Raw genomic sequence first — 18,130 nt, 5'->3', positions numbered from 1 at the left:
TCAGTCGGTTGAGTGTCTGACTTTGGCCCTGGTCATGATCTCATGGTTCCTGAGTTCAGGCCCCACATCAGGCTCTCTGCTGTCAGCCTGTCAGTGCAGAGCCCACTTCAGATCTCCTGTTCCCCTCTCTTTGCCCCCATCCCCACTTGGGCTCTCCCCAAAATCAGTAAATATTAAAAAATAAAAATAAGTGCCATTCTACAAAGAGAACACAGGCAATGCAGAAGCTTCTCTTGTGCTGCACTTCAATCACTAATCCCTTCCTCCTCCTCAAAGTTAAGCAATAGTCTGACATCTATGGTTATTTCTTCCTTAATTTTCTTATGGTTTTACTACAGAGCATTCATGTTTTTACTATACTTGGTTTTGGCTGCTTTTGAAGTTTGTCTAAGTGTAATCACACTATATTACTTTTTCACGTCTACCTTCTTTTGATACACATTTTGTTTCATCTATGTTGTTGCATAGCTGCAATTAACTCATTTTCATTTGGTTTTTTAGGTATATATCCATCATGTTGGATAAATAAATCTATTTATTGAACTGTTTATGGCTGAGGCTATTTTGAATAATGCTGCTATGAACATTCTTGTATGTTTTCTTGTGCACATACACATTTTTGTGTGATATATATATTCATTGCCAAGCCCAAAGTCACCTGTTTTCTGTTATCTTCTAGAAGTTTTATAGTTTTGTTACAGTTTCAGATTTATGATTCATTTTGAGTTAATTTTTGTGAAAAATGTAAAGTCAGCAGTGTCTAGATTTTTTTTTTTTTTGCATGTGGCTATTCAGTTGTTTCAGCATCATTTGCTGAAAAGACTATCCTTCCTCCATTGAAGTACCTCCATTCCTTTGTCAAAGATCAATTGTCTATATGTGGGTCTATTTCTGGGCTTTCTATTGTGTTTAACTCATCTGTCTAGTCTTTTGTCAATCCCACAATGTTTTGATTACTGTAGCTGCATAGTAAGTTTTGAAGTTGGGTAGTGTCAATTCTCTGACTTTTGTTCTTCTTCAACATTGTGTTGGCTTTTCTGGGTCTCTTGCTTCACCATATAACTTTGGAATTAGTTTGTCAATATCCACAAAATAATTTATTGGAATTTTTATTGGGATTGCATTGACTCTGTAGGTTGGGAAGAACTGACACCTTGAGAGTGTTGACTCTTCTCCATGAACATGGAATCTCTCCAGTTATTTAGTTCTTTAATTTCTTTCATCAGTTTTGTACTTTTCCTCATATACATCTCATATATACTTTGTCAGATTTATACCTAAATAGCTCATTTTGGGGTGTGCTAATATAAATGGTATTGTGTTTTTAATTTAAATTTCACTTGTCCATTGGCTATATGGGAAAGTGATTGACTTTTGCATATTACTTTAGACCCTGCAAACTTGCTATAATAATCACTTATTCCAGGAGGGTTTTTTTGTCAATTCTTTTAGATTTTCTACACAGACACCATGTCATCTGCTAACAAAGACAGCTTTATTTCTTCCTTCCAAATCTGTGTATCTTTTATTGCCTTTACTTGTCTTAAATTGCATTAGCTAGGACTAATATAAATGGTATTGTTTTTATTTAAAACTTTTATTTAAATTCTACTTAATGCAGGGGTGCCTGGATGGCTCAGTCCGTTAAGCGTCTGACCTCAGCTCAGGTCATAATCTTGCGGTTCATGAGTTTGAGCCCTGTGTCAGGCTCTGTGCTGACAGCTCAGAGCCTGGAGCCTGCTTCGGATTCTGTGTCTCCCTCTCTCTCTGCCTCTCCCCCACTCATGCTCTGTCTCTGTCTCTGAAAAATGAATGTTAAAATTGTTTTAAAAATAACTTCTATTTAATACAGATGGTAAAATGGGTTTCAGGTGTAGAACTTAATGATTCATCACTTACATATAACCTAGTGCTCATCACAAGTGCCCTCCGTAATACCCATCACTCATTTAGCCCATTCCCCACCCACCTCTCTCCATCAACTCTGTTTTTCTATACATAAGAGTCTCTTGTGGTTTGCCTCCCTATTTTTATCTCATTTTTCCTTCCCTTTCCTTATGTTCACGTTGTAAATTCCACATATGAGTATTTGTCTTCCTCTGATTTTATTTTGCTTAGCATAACACACTCTAGCTCTATTCATGTCGTTGCAAATGGCAAGATTTCATTCTTTTAATGGCTGAGTAATATTCCATTGTGGGTATGCGTGTATACATATATACACCACATCTTTATCCATTCATCAGATGATAGACATCTGGACTCTCTCCACAGTTTGGCTATTGTTGATAATGCTGCTATAAAAAACAACCTCTTTGACCTCAGCCACAGCAATTTCTTACTTGACACATCTCCAAAGGCAAGGGAATTAAAAGCAAAACTGAACTATTGGGACCTCATCAAGATAAAAAGTTTCTGCACTGCAAAGGAAACAATCAACAAAACTAAAAGGCAACCAACGGAATGGGAAAAGATATTTGCAAATGGCATATTGGATAAAGGGCTAGTGTCCAAAATCTATAAAGAACTCACCAAACTCCACACCCGAAAAACAAATAATCCAGTAAAGAAATGGGCAGATTTCTTCCAAAGAAGACATCCAGATGGCCAACAGACACATGAAACGATGCTCAATGTCACTCATCATCAGGGAAATACATATCAAAGCCACACTGAGATACCACTGGTATCTCACACTGGTCAGAGTGGCTAAAATGAACCAATCAGAAGACTACAGATGCTGGCGAGGATGTGGAGAAACAAGAACCCTCTTGCGCTGCTGGTAGGAATGCAAACTGGTGCAGCTGCTCTGGAAAACAGTATGGAGGTTTCTCAAAAAATTAAAAATAGAATTATCCCATGACCCACCAATAGCACACTGCTAGGAATTTACCCAAAGGATAGACACAGGAGTGCTGATGCATAGGGCACATGTACCCCAATGTTTATAGCAGTGCTTTCAACAATAGCGAAATTATGGAAAGAGCCTAAATGTCCATCAACTGATGAATGGATAAGGAAGATGTGATTTATATATACAATGAAATACTACTTGGCAATGAGAAAGAATGAAATCCTGCCATTTACAGCAACGTGAATGGAACTGGAGGGTATTATGCTAAGTGAAATAAGTCAGTCAGAGAAAGACAGATACCATGTTTTCATTCATGTGTGAATCTTGAGAAACTTAACAGAAGATCATGGTGGGGGGGGGTGGGAAGGGAAGGGGGAAAAATAGTTACAAACCTAGAGGGAGGGAGGCAAACTGTAAGAGACTCTTAAATAGAACAAACTGAGGTTTTTTTTTTTTTTTTTTTAATTTTTTTTTCAACGTTTTTATTTATTTTTGGGACAGAGAGAGACAGAGCATGAACGGGGGAGGGGCAGAGAAAGAGGGAGACACAGAATCGGAAACAGGCTCCAGGCTCCGAGCCATCAGCCCAGAGCCTGACGCGGGGCTCGAACTCACGGACCGCGAGATCGTGACCTGGCTGAAGTCGGACGCTTAACCGACTGCGCCACCCAGGCGCCCCTAGAACAAACTGAGGTTTGATGGGGCAGGAGGGAATGAGAGAGAGGGGAAAGTGGGTGATGGGCATTGAGAAGGGCATTTGTCGGCATGAGCATTGGGTGCTGTATGGAAGCCAATTTAACAATAAATTATATTAAATAAATAAATAATGCTGCTATAAACATCGGGGTGCATATATGCCTTTGAATCTGTATTTTTGTATCTTTTGGGTAAAAACCTAGTTGTGCAATTACTGGGTCATAGGGTACTTCTATTTTTAACTTTTTGGGAAATCGCCATTGTTTTCCAGAGTGGCTGCACCAGTTTACATTTTTATGTTTCTGTCAGTCATCTGGATGTCTTCTTTGGATGCCTGTTCATGTCTTCTGCCCATTTCTTAACTGAGTTGTTTTTTGGGTGTTGAGTTTGATAAGTTCTTTATAGATTTTAGATACTAATCCTTTATGAGATATACCATTTGCAAACATCTTCTCCCATTCTGTAGGCTGCCTTTTAGTTTTGTTGATTGTTTCCTTTGCTGTGCAGAAGCTTCTAATCTTGATGAATGAAGTTCTAATAGTTCATCTTTGCTTTTGTTTCCCTTGCTTCAGGAGTTGTGTCTAGTAAAAAGTTGTTACAGCTAAGGTCAAAGCAGTTACTGCCTGTGTTCTCCTCTAGGATTTTGATGGTTTCCTGTCTCATATTTAGGTGTTTCATCCATTTTGAATTTATTTTTGTGAATAGAGTGGTCCAGTTTTCCCAACACCATTTGTTGAAGAGACTTTTTCCCATCGGATGTTCTTTCCTGCTTTGTAGAAGATGAGTTGACTATATAGTTGTGGGTCCATTTCTGGGTTTTCTATTCTGTTCTTCTGATCTATGTGTCTTTGTGCCAGTACCATACTGTCTTGATGAATACAACTTTGTATTGTAGTTTGAAGCCTGGACTTGTGATCCCTCCAGCTTTGCTTTTCTTTCTCAAGATTGCTTTGGCTATTTGGGGTCTATTTGGGGTCTTTTGTGGTTTCATACAAATTTTAGGATTGCTTGTTCTATTTCTGGGAAGAGTGCTGGTGGTATTTTGATAGGGATTGCACTAAATGTGTAGATTGCTTTGGGTAGTATAGACATTTGAAATAATATTTGTTCTTCCAATCCACAAGCATGGAATGCTTTTCCATTTGTGTCCTCTTCAATTTCTTTCAGAAGTGTTCTATAATTTTCAGAGTACAGATCTCTTACCTCTTTGGTTGGGTTTATTCCTAGGTATCTTATGGTTTTTGGTCCAATTGTAAATGGGATTGATTCCCTAATTTCTCTTTCTGCTGCTTCATTATTGGTGTATAGAAATGCAACAGATTTCTGTACATTGATTTTATATCCTGTGACTTTGTTAAATTCATGTATCAGTTCTAGTAATTTTTTGGTGTAGTCTTTCAGGTTTTTTACATAGAGTATCATGTCATCTGCAAATAGTGAAAGTTTGGTTTCTTCCTTGCTGATTTGTATGTCCTTTTACTTTTTGTTGTCTGATTGCTGAGTTTAGGACTTCTAGTACTATGTTAAATAACAATGGTGAAAGTGGGCATCCCTGTCTTGTTCCTAAATGGCATTATGTTTTTAATTTCAAACTTCAATTTATAAAGGAAAGCAACTCTCTTTTCTTAGCCTAGCTAATGGTTTCACCAATTTTATTGATATTTCCAAGCACCCAGCTTTTGGTTTGTTGATTTTCCTTATTGTTTTCCTGCTTTAAATTTCACTGACTTCTAATTTTTATAACAGTTACTTATTTTAGGGGCGCCTAAATTTAGGTTTAGCAACCAACTTTGGCTCAGATCATGATCTCGCAGCTCATGGGTCTGAGCCCCATGTTGGGCTCTGTGCTACAGCTCAGACCCCGGAGCCGGCTTCAGATTTTGAGTCTCCTTCTCTCTGCCCCTCTCCCACTCATGTTCTTTCTCTCAAAAATAAATGTCAAAAAAAAAATCTTTTTTTAAACACAATTACTTATTTTAACTATAAACACAGGATAAAGTAATGTAGAACCTAAAGTACATTTAATTATTTATCTTAAAATATTTTGTTTGTAATACCTGTTAATATATTTGTAAGAAACAAAGAAAGCTTCAGGCTCCTTAAGAGTTTAATCTCTTAGGATAGTATGAAAAGATGGCATGAAATCAAACGCATAATCTGCAAAATTCTTAGGAACTTGTAGAAATGTACTTTATTTCATGCAAAGCTACATAATTTCCTATATTTTAATAGCTAATCAAATAAACATTTCAAAAAATTCATTACATCACAATAAGTTAAAATACTACAAAGCAACTGCAAGTCCACGAGTTTGTAAAAACCAAACTGAGAGAACATTATGCACAGATAAGGCCAAAGATGCTAACTCACGTATAGGTAGCACTTTGTAGCTTTTTCCACATACATATTTGAAAATGTAGTGAGAATATGCAGAGAAAAATAGTTAAATCCACAACCCATTGGTCAGATAGGAAAACATTTGTCATTACATATCAGGTAGTAATGGCTGATTAAAGATACATTTGGCATCATGCACCAAAAATCAACATAATGAACATTTAGAAAAATTATCAGATGCACACTTGAGAAAAACCTATCTTCCATTTCCCCTAACCCACTGAATTAAAGAACAAGCACTTTATTAATGCAACACAGGAATTGAGCTTTTGGTATACTTTGCTTGGGTACTGTTAGTTATAAAAAGACACTGAAGGGATGAAGGAATATTTCAAATTCACACTGGACTGAACTTCAGAATACTGCCCTAAGTAAACAGGATGTGGGTAGAACTTATTTGAGAAAGATTTTTAAACTACTTAAAAGCACTACAATTAGTTACTACAAAAACATTTTATAAAAATTAAATATCAGAAAGTAACAACATATTAGAGCTCTTGTTTCAATGCTATATAATTTATAAATATATATTAGATTACAGTAATTTAAAAGACACGTCCACATGTTCTCTACCTTCTAAGATGAGAAAAATCCTTCAAGCTGTTTTCAAAGTATGGACAAAAACAAATCCATTGGATTGCTTTTAATAAAATAAATACACAGTCTCTCCCCTACAACTTGGTGTACTAAGTTAGGAAGATGCTAGCCAGCACTCTTTTGAGACATACAGCTCTAAGTGACTAGGTTGATACGATTTTTATCAATAATATCAATTCAAAATTGTGTTGTATAGTCAGATTAATAAATTATGACTTTCCCTTACATCATGTCTGCCATAGTAAACCACTCTTTCTACTCTTCTGCACTAAGTACAGAAAAAATATTTTAGAAAATGATGGGAGATCAAGATAACCACAAAAGGAAAAGATTTTCAGGAGGAAAAAAAAAAAAAAAAGGTTAATTATCCCCAGGGAGTGTGTTAAAAACAAATGTCTCTTAGAATATCAACGAGAAGAGGAACATGCCAATATTCTTGCTTTATCAACAAATTAAAAATTACAGCAAGGTTTCAATCAACCTCAACAGACAAATCTTTTGACAATAAAATTTTAGGAAGACCAGGCTGAGCGTGAAAGGAATTAGAGGTGAGGTCATGCTCCCACTGATGGGACTCAGATGGGGCAAGGCTCATGCCTGCTCTGCTGGGGGAGATGATCACAGGACCTGGTCCTCAGGAAATGGGATAGGGGATGACACGCCTTGGTCTTCCAGCTCTCTGAGCAGGAAAAAAGTCCTTTGGGAAGAAGTACCCTACATCGAGGGAATTCATATTTTAGAAGGCCTCCTGTAAACCCTCACGTAGTGTTCCAACCTCTTCTAATGAAAACTTTGCCAACGATGTAGGTTATTTATGAGTTTCTTTTCATAAAAAGATACCTCAAGGCTCTAAATCTTTTTGGGGGTTTTGTTTTGTTTTTGACAATCACTGGTTTTGGAAATCCATTTTTATGCCAAAACATTACACTGAAAATAAGGCATTTTAAGGAAGTGCCCTCCTTAGTGACCTAAAGACAACACACCAAGCCAGCTTACATCACATTCACATTCAGATGCTGCTTAGTTGTCTAGAAAAATCTGTTTCACTACTTTAGGTGCAACATTGCTATTCAAGTAGTGGGATCTGGCATCAGAACTAGTTCCTTTTGAGTGTACAGATCATCAGAAACAACTGTGTACACAAAACAGAAGAAAAATCTGTCAGTATATTAAAAATCACACTATAAAGAGAGGCCTCAGGTAAAAAAGAAATGAGGAAGGGAGGAAGTAAAGAAAGGAAAGATAAAACTCTAAATCTATTTACTTCTCAACATTTAGAATTTAATGTAATGTGATCCACTACACTTCAGAGATTCAAGTATGTTAAGATCTTTCAGGGACATGTTTTGCCTTTTTAGTGCAAATACACTTATCCTTATGATTTTCAGTCATGGTCCATTCAAATCACAAGTACAAAACTCAACATTACTGAACAGTGTAAATTATAATAAGGGAGAGTTTGTTTTTCCTTTAAGATGGTAATCAACACACAACCAAGAACATTCCCTGAATCTATTACAAGATAAAAAATGAGGTTTGTTATTGCACATAAATGAAATTCTTTCATTCGTATGCTAAAGTATACTTTAAAAAAAAAAAAAAAACACAAAATGACTTTCCTCTCCACATTTAATTTCATTTGGGTACACAACCAGTGTAAATTTCAGAAGTGATACTCTAATCAAATAGAATTCAAAACCAAATCAACTGGGGCGCCTGGGTGGCTTAGTCGGTTAAGCCTCCGACTGAGGTCATGGTCATGAGCTCAGGTCATGATCTCACGGTCCGTGGGTTCGAGCCCCGCGTCGGGCTCTGTGCTGACAGCTCAGAGCCTGGAGCCTGTTTCAGATTCTGTGTCTCCCTCTTTCTCTGACCCTCCCCTGTTCATGCTGTGTCTCAAAAATAAATAAATGTTTAAAAAAAAAAAAACAAAACAAAAAAACAAATCAACTCACAGCATTTTTTGATGGTATGGGTTGTCTAATTTTCCAATCTATTTTTTATAAATGGAAAATCCTTGAAAGTTTTAATTTAGCTCTTACCACTCTTGTGAAATGAGGGCCTCTTTTGTGTTGCAATTATTCCACAGCCCTGTATTCATTTGGAAAGAGAGCAAATTCTAGTAATTAGGCTTATCCCTTATGTCTTATTTTAATAATGATTTTTATAAAAATGCTCTATTGATAACAAGTTATTGATGTAACAAAAGTTAATTAGCAACTTACAGGTGATTCATGAAATTAATAAATTATTATTATTTTCTGCAATGGCTATTTGAATTACTGGTTTACTGAATATCCTTACCTAACGATTATTTACAAAAATAATTTTAAAAGTGTAATCAGTTATCTATTATTTTATAAGAAAGACATCAAAAGCTAATTGTCAGAAGTAATTCTTCAGGAAATTACTCTGCATTTACAGTATCTGAATTTAGCAGTAATGTTTTGCATAAGCTTCCCCCAAAAGAAGACTTTTGTTCATACTCCAGTTTTTTACACAAGGTGGCTTAACAAATATTAACTTAGTTCTCCAGCAATAAACTCTTTATTCTTCAGGGGTTAAATCATTACCTTATGAACTCAAATTTACCCAGTCAGGTAACGCCGTAAAATCCTGTAAGATAAATTCTGCTTAAAAAGTTGAACAGTCTAGATCACTTAAACAACCAAAAATCATTTGGAGAGTAACAAAAAGTCACAAAGGGAGCTATATTGTTTGTGAAGTATTACATATACTTCAATTACTATAATCATAACAATTTTAATAATAAAGGAAAGTAGTACATTCCCCTACATATTCCTATCAATCTATTTTAGGGCATTATAAGTTACAGAAGTGACTGCATAATTTCTTCTCTTTTTCTGCTTCTACTTCTACAGCATCTGGGTTTCACAACAAAACCTGATGAGAAACAACATTATACTTAAGGAAAATATTTCAGGGTAAACCCAAAGATGAAAAATACAAAAATATTATTTTCACAGGACTTTTGATAAATTATTCTAAAAACTGTTTTGCTTTGGGGACTTATAAGCTTCTCTGTAATAATAAGAAACTGAACCCCTCTCTGGGCTGATCATTTCTCCACCCCACACCTTCAAGTACCACTAGGAAAAATAGTACAGCTAACAACTTATTTTGTTTTGTTTTTAACTCCAGCATACAAACATCAACTGAATACCCTCACAATAGTTTTGTGAGGTAGATCAGTAGGTAAATAGCAAGTATCATCTTCATTTCACAAATGAAGAAATTGAGGCACTGAAAGGTTACATAATTTGCCCAAGGTATTCAATGGTCGATCATGAAACTACAAACAGTACTGAATTATCTCTGCTCCTGGCCCATAGCTCACTAACCACACTTTACAATGAAAGGTTGTGTGTGTTCTCAAATGGGCAGTCTAAATGATCTTTGACTTTTGAGACCTTTGAGAATAAAATCTATCCATTTATAATTATTTTAAAGGGGGCCTAACCTCAAAGATCATAAAAATTGAAAAAAAAAATCAGATAATTAGGATGATATACTATTCCTTTCAGTATCTGCATAGAACTGTCTTTAAAAAATTTACATGGTAATACTAACAGCAAAATAAAAAATTTAAAATTATGATTCAAGAGAGGATTACCTTCAAGAAACATATAATCATATTGTTAGGGTGACTATAGAATTCATTTTCAAACTGGGATATCTAAGAGTGAAAGTGAGCACAATTAACAATTACACAGAATTAACAGGTGTTAACCTGAGGCTGTCGTGGGCAAGCTCAAGAACAGTCACCACTGGGTGAATCCATAGCAGGGGTCTCTGAATTGTAACCATTTCAGGGACATAAAAAACTCTCTGTAGCATGCTGTGCTCAACAGTACAGTATTCATTGTGCAATAAAACACTGATGATTTAAAATGTAATACGTAACTTTGGCTTAAACACAAAAGTTAATTTTTTTTTTTAAATAATAAGCATGTTTAACGAAGTTATTGCACATTTCCACTCTATAAACCACCACTTAGGGGCACCTGGGTGGCTCAGTCAGTTGTCCGACTGCAGCTCAGGTCATGATCTCATGGTTCCAGTGTTCCAGCCCTGCGTCAGGCTCTGTGCTGACAGCTCAGAGCCCGGAGCCTGCCTCAGATTGTGTGTCTCCCTCTCTCTCTGCCCCTCCCCTGCTCATGCTGTGTCTTTCTCTCAAAAATAAATTTTAAAAAAATTTAAAAAGATTGAAATATGAACCACAATTTAGGTGTTAGTAATAACTATTTTTTTTTACCTTTTAATAACCAAGTGTTATTTTTCAAAAAGCATAAATAGGCACCTTTAAAAATTAGAGAATTTTTATGGGACTCTTTGGCTTTTAAAAAAAAACCACCTGCTATTTACCATTAATGCTTCAGATTTTCCTTGAGTGGAATGATCAACACGTAAGTCAATATGCTAAATGATAAAGGTGAACATTTCTCCCTGAAATGAAAATCTTTTACAAAGCAATACCAAAAGCGTAAAAGAATTTCCAGTTTCTACCAAAGACTGAAAGAATAATACATCACCTGATTATGGTACACAGGCTGAAGATACTGTCAGTTGAAGTATCATCTTAATTATACATGCAAAAACCCCAAAAGTTTGCATATAGAGGTGAAAAAGAGCTTTCTACATTCAGTTATGTCTGGTAAGTAAGCCTTGTTTTAAGACATGGGTTTTGTAAATACCATTATTATTTGTGGTCTCCATCTCTTTGGGAAATACAGGATTAACATATTCTTTAGAAACAGCAAAAATGTAAATCACAACAGTAAAATGTATGATGTTATTTAGTCATGACTTATGGCTTTCCTGGACCTTTAAAACAACTTTCCTGAAAAAAATTAACCTGAAACAAACTGAACTACATATTCTCAACATATACTGATTTCTATCATGCACTGAATCCTTCCATTACACCTGCACTTCTAAGGCAGACACTTCAGGAATAGTAATAAATCCTATGAGAAAAGATGACACTCTATTCAATAGGCAATAAACTATGATTACTGAGATGTGATTAACTTTCAGTGCCATTTTTGTCCTGACACTTTTCATTAAGAGTACAGTGTAAATTCTAGGGCATACATATGTTCGTAAAGACTGAACTGATGTGTTGATCTTGGTTAGTTGTTCCAGAAATTCTTTTAGACTTTAAACATCATCGAATATTCTGCTGTGAGACATTGAGAGGTATCGTCCACCAGGCTGATACCTGAAAGGTGGATAAAGAAATGATCTGAGGCATCAAAAATAACAAAGGAGGAGAGAAAAACAAGGACACATTAAAAGGAAGTGGCTACATAATTAGTAAGCATAATTTGTAAAATCTATTCAGTAGCTGAAAGCAGAAACTTACTCTCCAAAGATATTACCCCAAGAGATTTACTTAATTATAAATTAACCAACAGCTTTTCTGGAGCCTAGAATACACATATGAGAGGGTGAGAGATGTTAAAAGAAAGGGAATACATATATCATGGGATTGAAGATTTAATAATCACTCTTAATTGTTCAGTATAAATAGAACATTCTAGTGTTTTTCCTATTTGTAGGCAAAAATGTCTTCACGCATATGATATTCATGCATATTTTCATGCATATGATATTTTGCTTTTGTTTAATCATTTTCACAGAGCATAGTGGCTAAAAGCACAGATTCTACAGCCAGAGTCCTGGGATTTGAACACCCAACTTTGCCACTTGCAAGCTGTGTGACTCTGGTTGAGTTACTAAGCCTCTCTGGATTCAAATCCAATTGGATTTACAATCATAAAATGCAGTATTATGGTTAATGTGCTTAGGATAGTGTCTGACACCCAGTCATAGCTATGTAGCTATTCCTAAATACGATAAATTTCACAGATTCTACCAATTTTAATTCTTTCTTGTTTATAATATCACTAGTAGTTTATGGAGATAGCAATTTCAACTACCATCACTGGATGCCATAATTTTTAAAATATAAAAGCATTAGAAGGTATAAAAAGGTACCAAAAGTTGATTAATATGGTTTTTATTAGCAGTAAAGAATATTTTCCTTATGCTTATCTCATCAAATTGTATGTTATTAAAATTTCAGAATACTGGAGCCAAAATGACACAGCTAAAGCTTACCTTCCTGGTTCAGATTCAAGAGGATCATCAGTGAATGTTTCTGCATTAAAATCCAAAGGTTCTACATCTTGGAGGAGCTCTATTCGGTCCCTTTCCGTCCTGTTATTAGCCCTGGTATATTTGGATGCTGCTGTAAAAAAAGAAAAAATTATGTCTACTTTTCTATGGTCTTTATGGGTCACAGTCTATGGACTCCCCCAAAATAGTCAAGATTATAAAGGACATGAATTTTGATTGTGAAGACAACAGTAAGGAAAGATAACTACTTAATTCCTTAAAAATCAAATTAAAATGATTAATAGTATGACAGAAAATAACAAGGAAAAGTTATCCCTTATAGCTAATCTAAGCTCAGAAGCAGGTACAATGCAAAGACTCAATTAAAATGAATCAAAATTAACATTTAACTATGGTATCATAACAGTGAAACTGTTCATTATCAAGTTTCCATTGGTTTCACAGTGAATCCAGGCTTGCTATATCTCAGTTTTTGACTAGAATTTTCTTTAAAGTGTATTCAACTTAAGCTCTTCAAGAAAGGCCTGAGTCTTTCTCCCATTAGATAAGAGTTTAGGGCAGCAATGTCCAACAGAAATAAAATGCAAGCCCCATATTTACCTTGAAATTTTCTAATAGCTACATTAAAAAAGTAAAGAGAAACAGATGAAATTAATTTTAATATGTTCAATTCAATACATCCAATATATTATCATTTTAACATGGGACACCAGCCACATTGCAAATGCTCAAAAGCCTCATGTGGCTAATGATTACCAGCTTGGTCAGCACAGATCTAGAGAACTAACTCTCCCTTCTCTATGTGGACGAGGCAGATTTTCTTCATAAACAACCTAAACTTTCACAATGTTGTTTCGAGCAGTCCAATAGCTTCAAAAGAACTTTATGACATAGCTCTTTTTGAAAATTTAAAGTAAGCCAATTCTATCATATCTTACACTTTTGTCATCCTGGACTCTGCCCTTCATCTTTTCTCTCATTCACTTAGCACATATTGGTTGCCTCCCATATTCCAAGTTCTAAGTCATCATCCTAAAGCACTGTATTTCCTCTTCTCTTGACTGTCCTCCCACACTCTCACATCTTTCCACTGCCGTACTCTGTGATAAACAAGCTTCCAAATCTTTCTAGAATTCTCCCTCTATTACCTAGCTTTTTATTTTTTAATTTTTGAGAGAGAGAGAGAGAGAGAGAAAGAGAGAGAGAGACACCACATGAGGGTAGAGGGGCAGAAGGAGAGAAAATCTCAAGCAGGCTCAGCTCGATACAATGACCACGAGATCATGACCTGAGCCGATATCAAGAGTCAGACATTCAACTTATTGAACTATCCAGGAACCCTCTATTTCCTAGTTTTAACTAAAACTTTAGCCCTCTATTTCTTCTTCTCTTTTCTGAAGTTTATTTATTTTGACAGAGACAGCGTGAGTAGGGGAGGGGCAGAGAGAGAAGGAGAGAGAGAATTCCAAACAGGCTCTGTGCTGTCAGTGCAGAGCCCGATGTGGGGCTCGACCTCATGAAAACTCGAGATTATGACCTAAGTAGAAACCAAGAGTTGGACCCTTAACCTACTGAGCCACCCATGTGCCCCTCCCATTTCTTCTACCCTAAATCTCATTCAAACACATCCTTTCTTCCTCATCTCCAAGGTCACTGCTTATTTTAGGCCCTCATCATGTCTTGATCGCATTACCAAAACAAATTAAACAGGTTTCTGTGTCTCACTTCCCTGGAAATCATGCTGTATATGGTGCTATCAAATTTATCTTCTAAACCAAAAATCTGAGCATGCCCCTTTCCTGATTGAAATCTTACCTTTGGGATAAAATCTAAACTTCTGGGCATGGTAATACCTGCTTCCCAACTATCTCTGTAGCCTCCCCTTATCAGGCTCCTCATACTTCAGGCTCTTGTCACAGAAACAAACTTGCGTTATTCCCCCAAAGATTCTCACAAGTCACTCATTCGCCCTTCTGCCTAAAGCACCTTAATCTGGCTAAGTACTGTTCATTCCCAAATACCCAGTGAATATTTCTTTATCACAGAAATCCTTTCGCAGTAAAGATCTCTTTTTCCATCCCCTGAGTTGAGTTCCCTTGGCATCAGGTGTGTACCCTCTACTCTCTCAGCGTTTCTGCGTCTCCCCCAAAGACAAGCATCCTCTGCCATCTACTCAGGTCAGAGTCCTGGGCAAAAACAGGTTTCTTGCCACCTTCCCAGGGCAGATGGCAGCGTCGAGGATGTGAGGAGGTTTCCTATCTCAACCCACCGGCAAATGTCTTCTGCTTGGTATCAGTCCGTCACTAAATTAATTAGCAAACCCAAGGACGGGAAATTTATCTTCTCCATGTCACTGTGTATCTAGGAAAGTACGTGACATATATGGGTCAGTTAGGAAACTGTTATAAAATGACTGAATTGCCTACATCTACTAATAGAAATGTAAAGAACAACATCGAGGTAAATAGTAGAAATCAGCATCTGCCTACAACATGCCTGGGTAAGTACTGATTACAACTCTTCATTCGCTCTCCCAATTTCTCCTTCTCCTCCCAGAATGCATATTTGGGTTTCCCTTCCTTCAATACACTGAGGGATGAGAAAGGAAAGAACTACAGAACCACATTTACAGTTCTATAAAAACATTTTTGAGTGGATACCCTAATTCTCAGTCTCCATGCAAGCAAGCATAATAAAACAATTTCTAAGGGAACAGGAAAATAAACTACTTACATCGGTTGGTACTAATATCTGAGAGGTTTGATTCTTTTGGGTCAACATGAACATTTCTGTTTCTAGTGGAGTCTTCTCTATTGTGTCCATAACGTTCTTTCCATTCCTAGGACGGAAACACAAATAAATATATAACAAAAGAACTCACAGGCAGAAAATAATTCATCACTTTCAACAGATTACATATGCAGAGTAATAAAATTCAGTTATTCTCATCAGAAATTCACCAGATAATCAATATGATTAGCTTAGTGCCATTAAAATTTTCAAAAATAATTTTTCTTGTCATTACATGATTTTAATACAGTCTCCAAAGTTTTACAAATGAATATTTACAGACATATTTGCTAGCTATAATTAACCATTTCAATTCTTCTATCTAATGTCAAAACATTAACCTTTTCAATTCCTCTAAAATGTCAAAACATTATAGCTACAGTAAGCTTACCTTGACCATATAAAAGTTATAAGAACTCATAATAATTCATGAGATGTTAACAAAATTTTCTCCCATATGAATAAACTACAACTACCAAAGACCTGAAAAGTCACTCTGGATAGCAAAATCAGAGTTGTGTACAAGATGATTAGATAACTGCAGTCAAACCATATTAAGGGAGATACTACTCAATAAATTATTAGAACTGAAAGGAACATTAGAGGTCACCTAATTCAACTGCAGTGCAGTTTCATTCTAAAATAGCCATGCCATGGGCTCTCTTATTAGAGGACATGGAAATTTCTTTCTTTTAGAGAGAAAGTGCGCATGCTCTTGCACAAGCGGGGGAGGAACAGAGGGAGAGAGAATCTTAATCTCATTCTCCAGTGCAGGACTCGACACAGGGGCTTGATCTCATGACTGTGAGATCATGACCTGAGCTGAAATCAAGAGTCAAGAGTCAGACGCTTAACTGACTGGGCCACCCAGGGGCCTCAATGACATGAACGTTTCTATGTGTGAGCGGTCCATCACAATTCTGATAAACTGTGGAAGTTAGAAATTTTCATTGAGAGGTGAAATCTGTCTCCAGTAACTTCCCCTCTCTGTTCCTAATTATGTCTTCTGAAATAAACAAGTTTCCTTTCATATAACACACACTTTGAAGACAACCATCAAGTCTCCTCCTTTGAGTCTTCTCTTCTCCAGTATAGATAACACCAAGGTGTTGTAAATTTTGTGGTAACTGTGACTTAGATTTTTCTAATTTTATGCCCTTTCACTCTTTATGAGGAGATTAATTTGCCTCAGCAAACAGAAAACTGAAGAAAAATTGAAGAGGAACAAAATTAATGTCATATTACCAAAAAAGTATAACAACTTTAAAGCAATCAAAAGGACTTTAATAGCAAGACTGCATGAATTTATTAATTCATTCAATAAGTATTTCCTGAGCACCTTTAGGCAAGAAACTGCTAGACACTGGACATGAAATAATTTAATACTAATAACTTTTAAAACAGGTCTGACAAGACACATAGCATATACATCTCAAAGTATTAAAATTAACTTTTTAAAACAATGTGCCCTACGTCATTTTCCCACTGTTCTTTAGACTTTAGCCAATTCTAAATCAGTAAAATTCTCATGATACTTCACATTAGTCTTTAGGTCACGGCAAATTAAGTACCATACTTACTCTTCTTCGATTTTCACCTTCTTCTTGCCTTTGCCTTTTTCTCTTCTCTAGAGACAGAAAAGCGGTCTCAAATTTGGTATAACATGGTTTAATTAGACGTAGAGTAACTGAAGTAAAGGTATCAGGCTATGACCAATTTCCTTTAAATTACTACAAAGTCAAAAGTAATAGGTTATTGTTGGAAAGGACCTTAGAGGCCACCTAAGTCCACAGAGAATCTCTTCTGTATTTTTGTTGGAGATGACCTTTAGGCTTTGTCTGAACAGTTTTAGTGAGGAAAAAGTTCTTCTTCATTTGAAATTTGTTTGTAACTTCTCTTTTCTTTGCCTTATCTTCTAAATTAAGTTGATACTTCTTTCTGCATAAAAGTCCTTTCCTTTATTCTCTTCAGGCTATATACTCAGTGTTTTGTGCGTGTGTGTGTGTGTGTGTGTGTGTGTGTGTGTGTGTTTTATAAGATATGCTGTACATAATTCTGGCTGTCCTTTTCTAAATACCTTCTAACTTGTTAGTCCTACTCTTGAAATCTTACCCAGGACTGAATATGATACTCCAGATGAAGTCTAATTAATGCAAAAAGCAGAACCATCACATCAACTAGACCCCACCTTCCTAGGAGAGAATGTGAAGGCTACAACAACTTCTATTGGAGCTACAACACATTTTGGCTTACACTTAACTAATGATCACATAAAAACTCCAGACACACATAGGGAGAATGTCTAGGAATCCATGTCCCGACACTCCAGTTCTGTTTTCTTTTTTCCCTACCATCACTTAAACATCAGGAAATTTGATACATTCAGTGTTGGAATTAGATTCTAGTAGAATGCCACGCATTCTAACAGGTTGTTAACAATTATCACATTCTAAAAACCAGCCTTGGCTTGAATGATTTCCTCTGTAGTATTAAACCGATGATTCTTTCAACTCATGAATTTTACAGTTGTACTGAACTTGGCAAATCTGTTTCCAGACAAACATGAAAATGACTCCAACAACATCCAAGAGCATTATTTAGCTGAAGACATACTAATGATTTCTGCTACAATAT

The 18,130-nt window shown here is 36.0% G+C and overlaps 1 protein-coding gene across 10 annotated transcripts in view; it reads right to left on the bottom strand.

Moving 5' to 3' along the window:
* Window positions 1–8,429: 8,429 nt before the first annotated feature.
* The window catches only part of LMBRD2 (LMBR1 domain containing 2), a 45,691-nt gene continuing 35,990 nt past the window's right edge, over window positions 8,430–18,130 (bottom strand). Inside the window, exons 15-20 of one of the 10 annotated variants that reach the window (XM_042952007.1) lie at window positions 17,077–17,123; window positions 15,440–15,545; window positions 12,689–12,818; window positions 11,660–11,810; window positions 9,118–9,448; window positions 8,430–8,635 (exon numbers count right to left, since the gene is read on the bottom strand). In XM_042952007.1, the coding sequence (XP_042807941.1) occupies window positions 11,726–11,810; window positions 12,689–12,818; window positions 15,440–15,545; window positions 17,077–17,123 (368 nt within the window). In that variant the 3' untranslated portion in view covers window positions 8,430–8,635; window positions 9,118–9,448; window positions 11,660–11,725. Of the gene's footprint in view, window positions 8,636–9,071; window positions 9,449–11,659; window positions 11,811–12,688; window positions 12,819–14,975; window positions 15,068–15,439; window positions 15,546–17,076; window positions 17,227–18,130 lie in introns of those variants that run through there. The other 9 variants (XM_042952014.1, XM_042951993.1, XM_042952001.1 and 6 more) reach the window with 9 other exon arrangements.

This window comes from Panthera leo, chromosome A1, assembly GCF_018350215.1.
Source record: "Panthera leo isolate Ple1 chromosome A1, P.leo_Ple1_pat1.1, whole genome shotgun sequence".
Classification (NCBI taxonomy): Eukaryota; Metazoa; Chordata; class Mammalia; order Carnivora; family Felidae; genus Panthera; species Panthera leo.
Note: the sequence above shows the minus strand (reverse complement) of the source record. Positions and strands in the feature narration are given on the sequence as shown.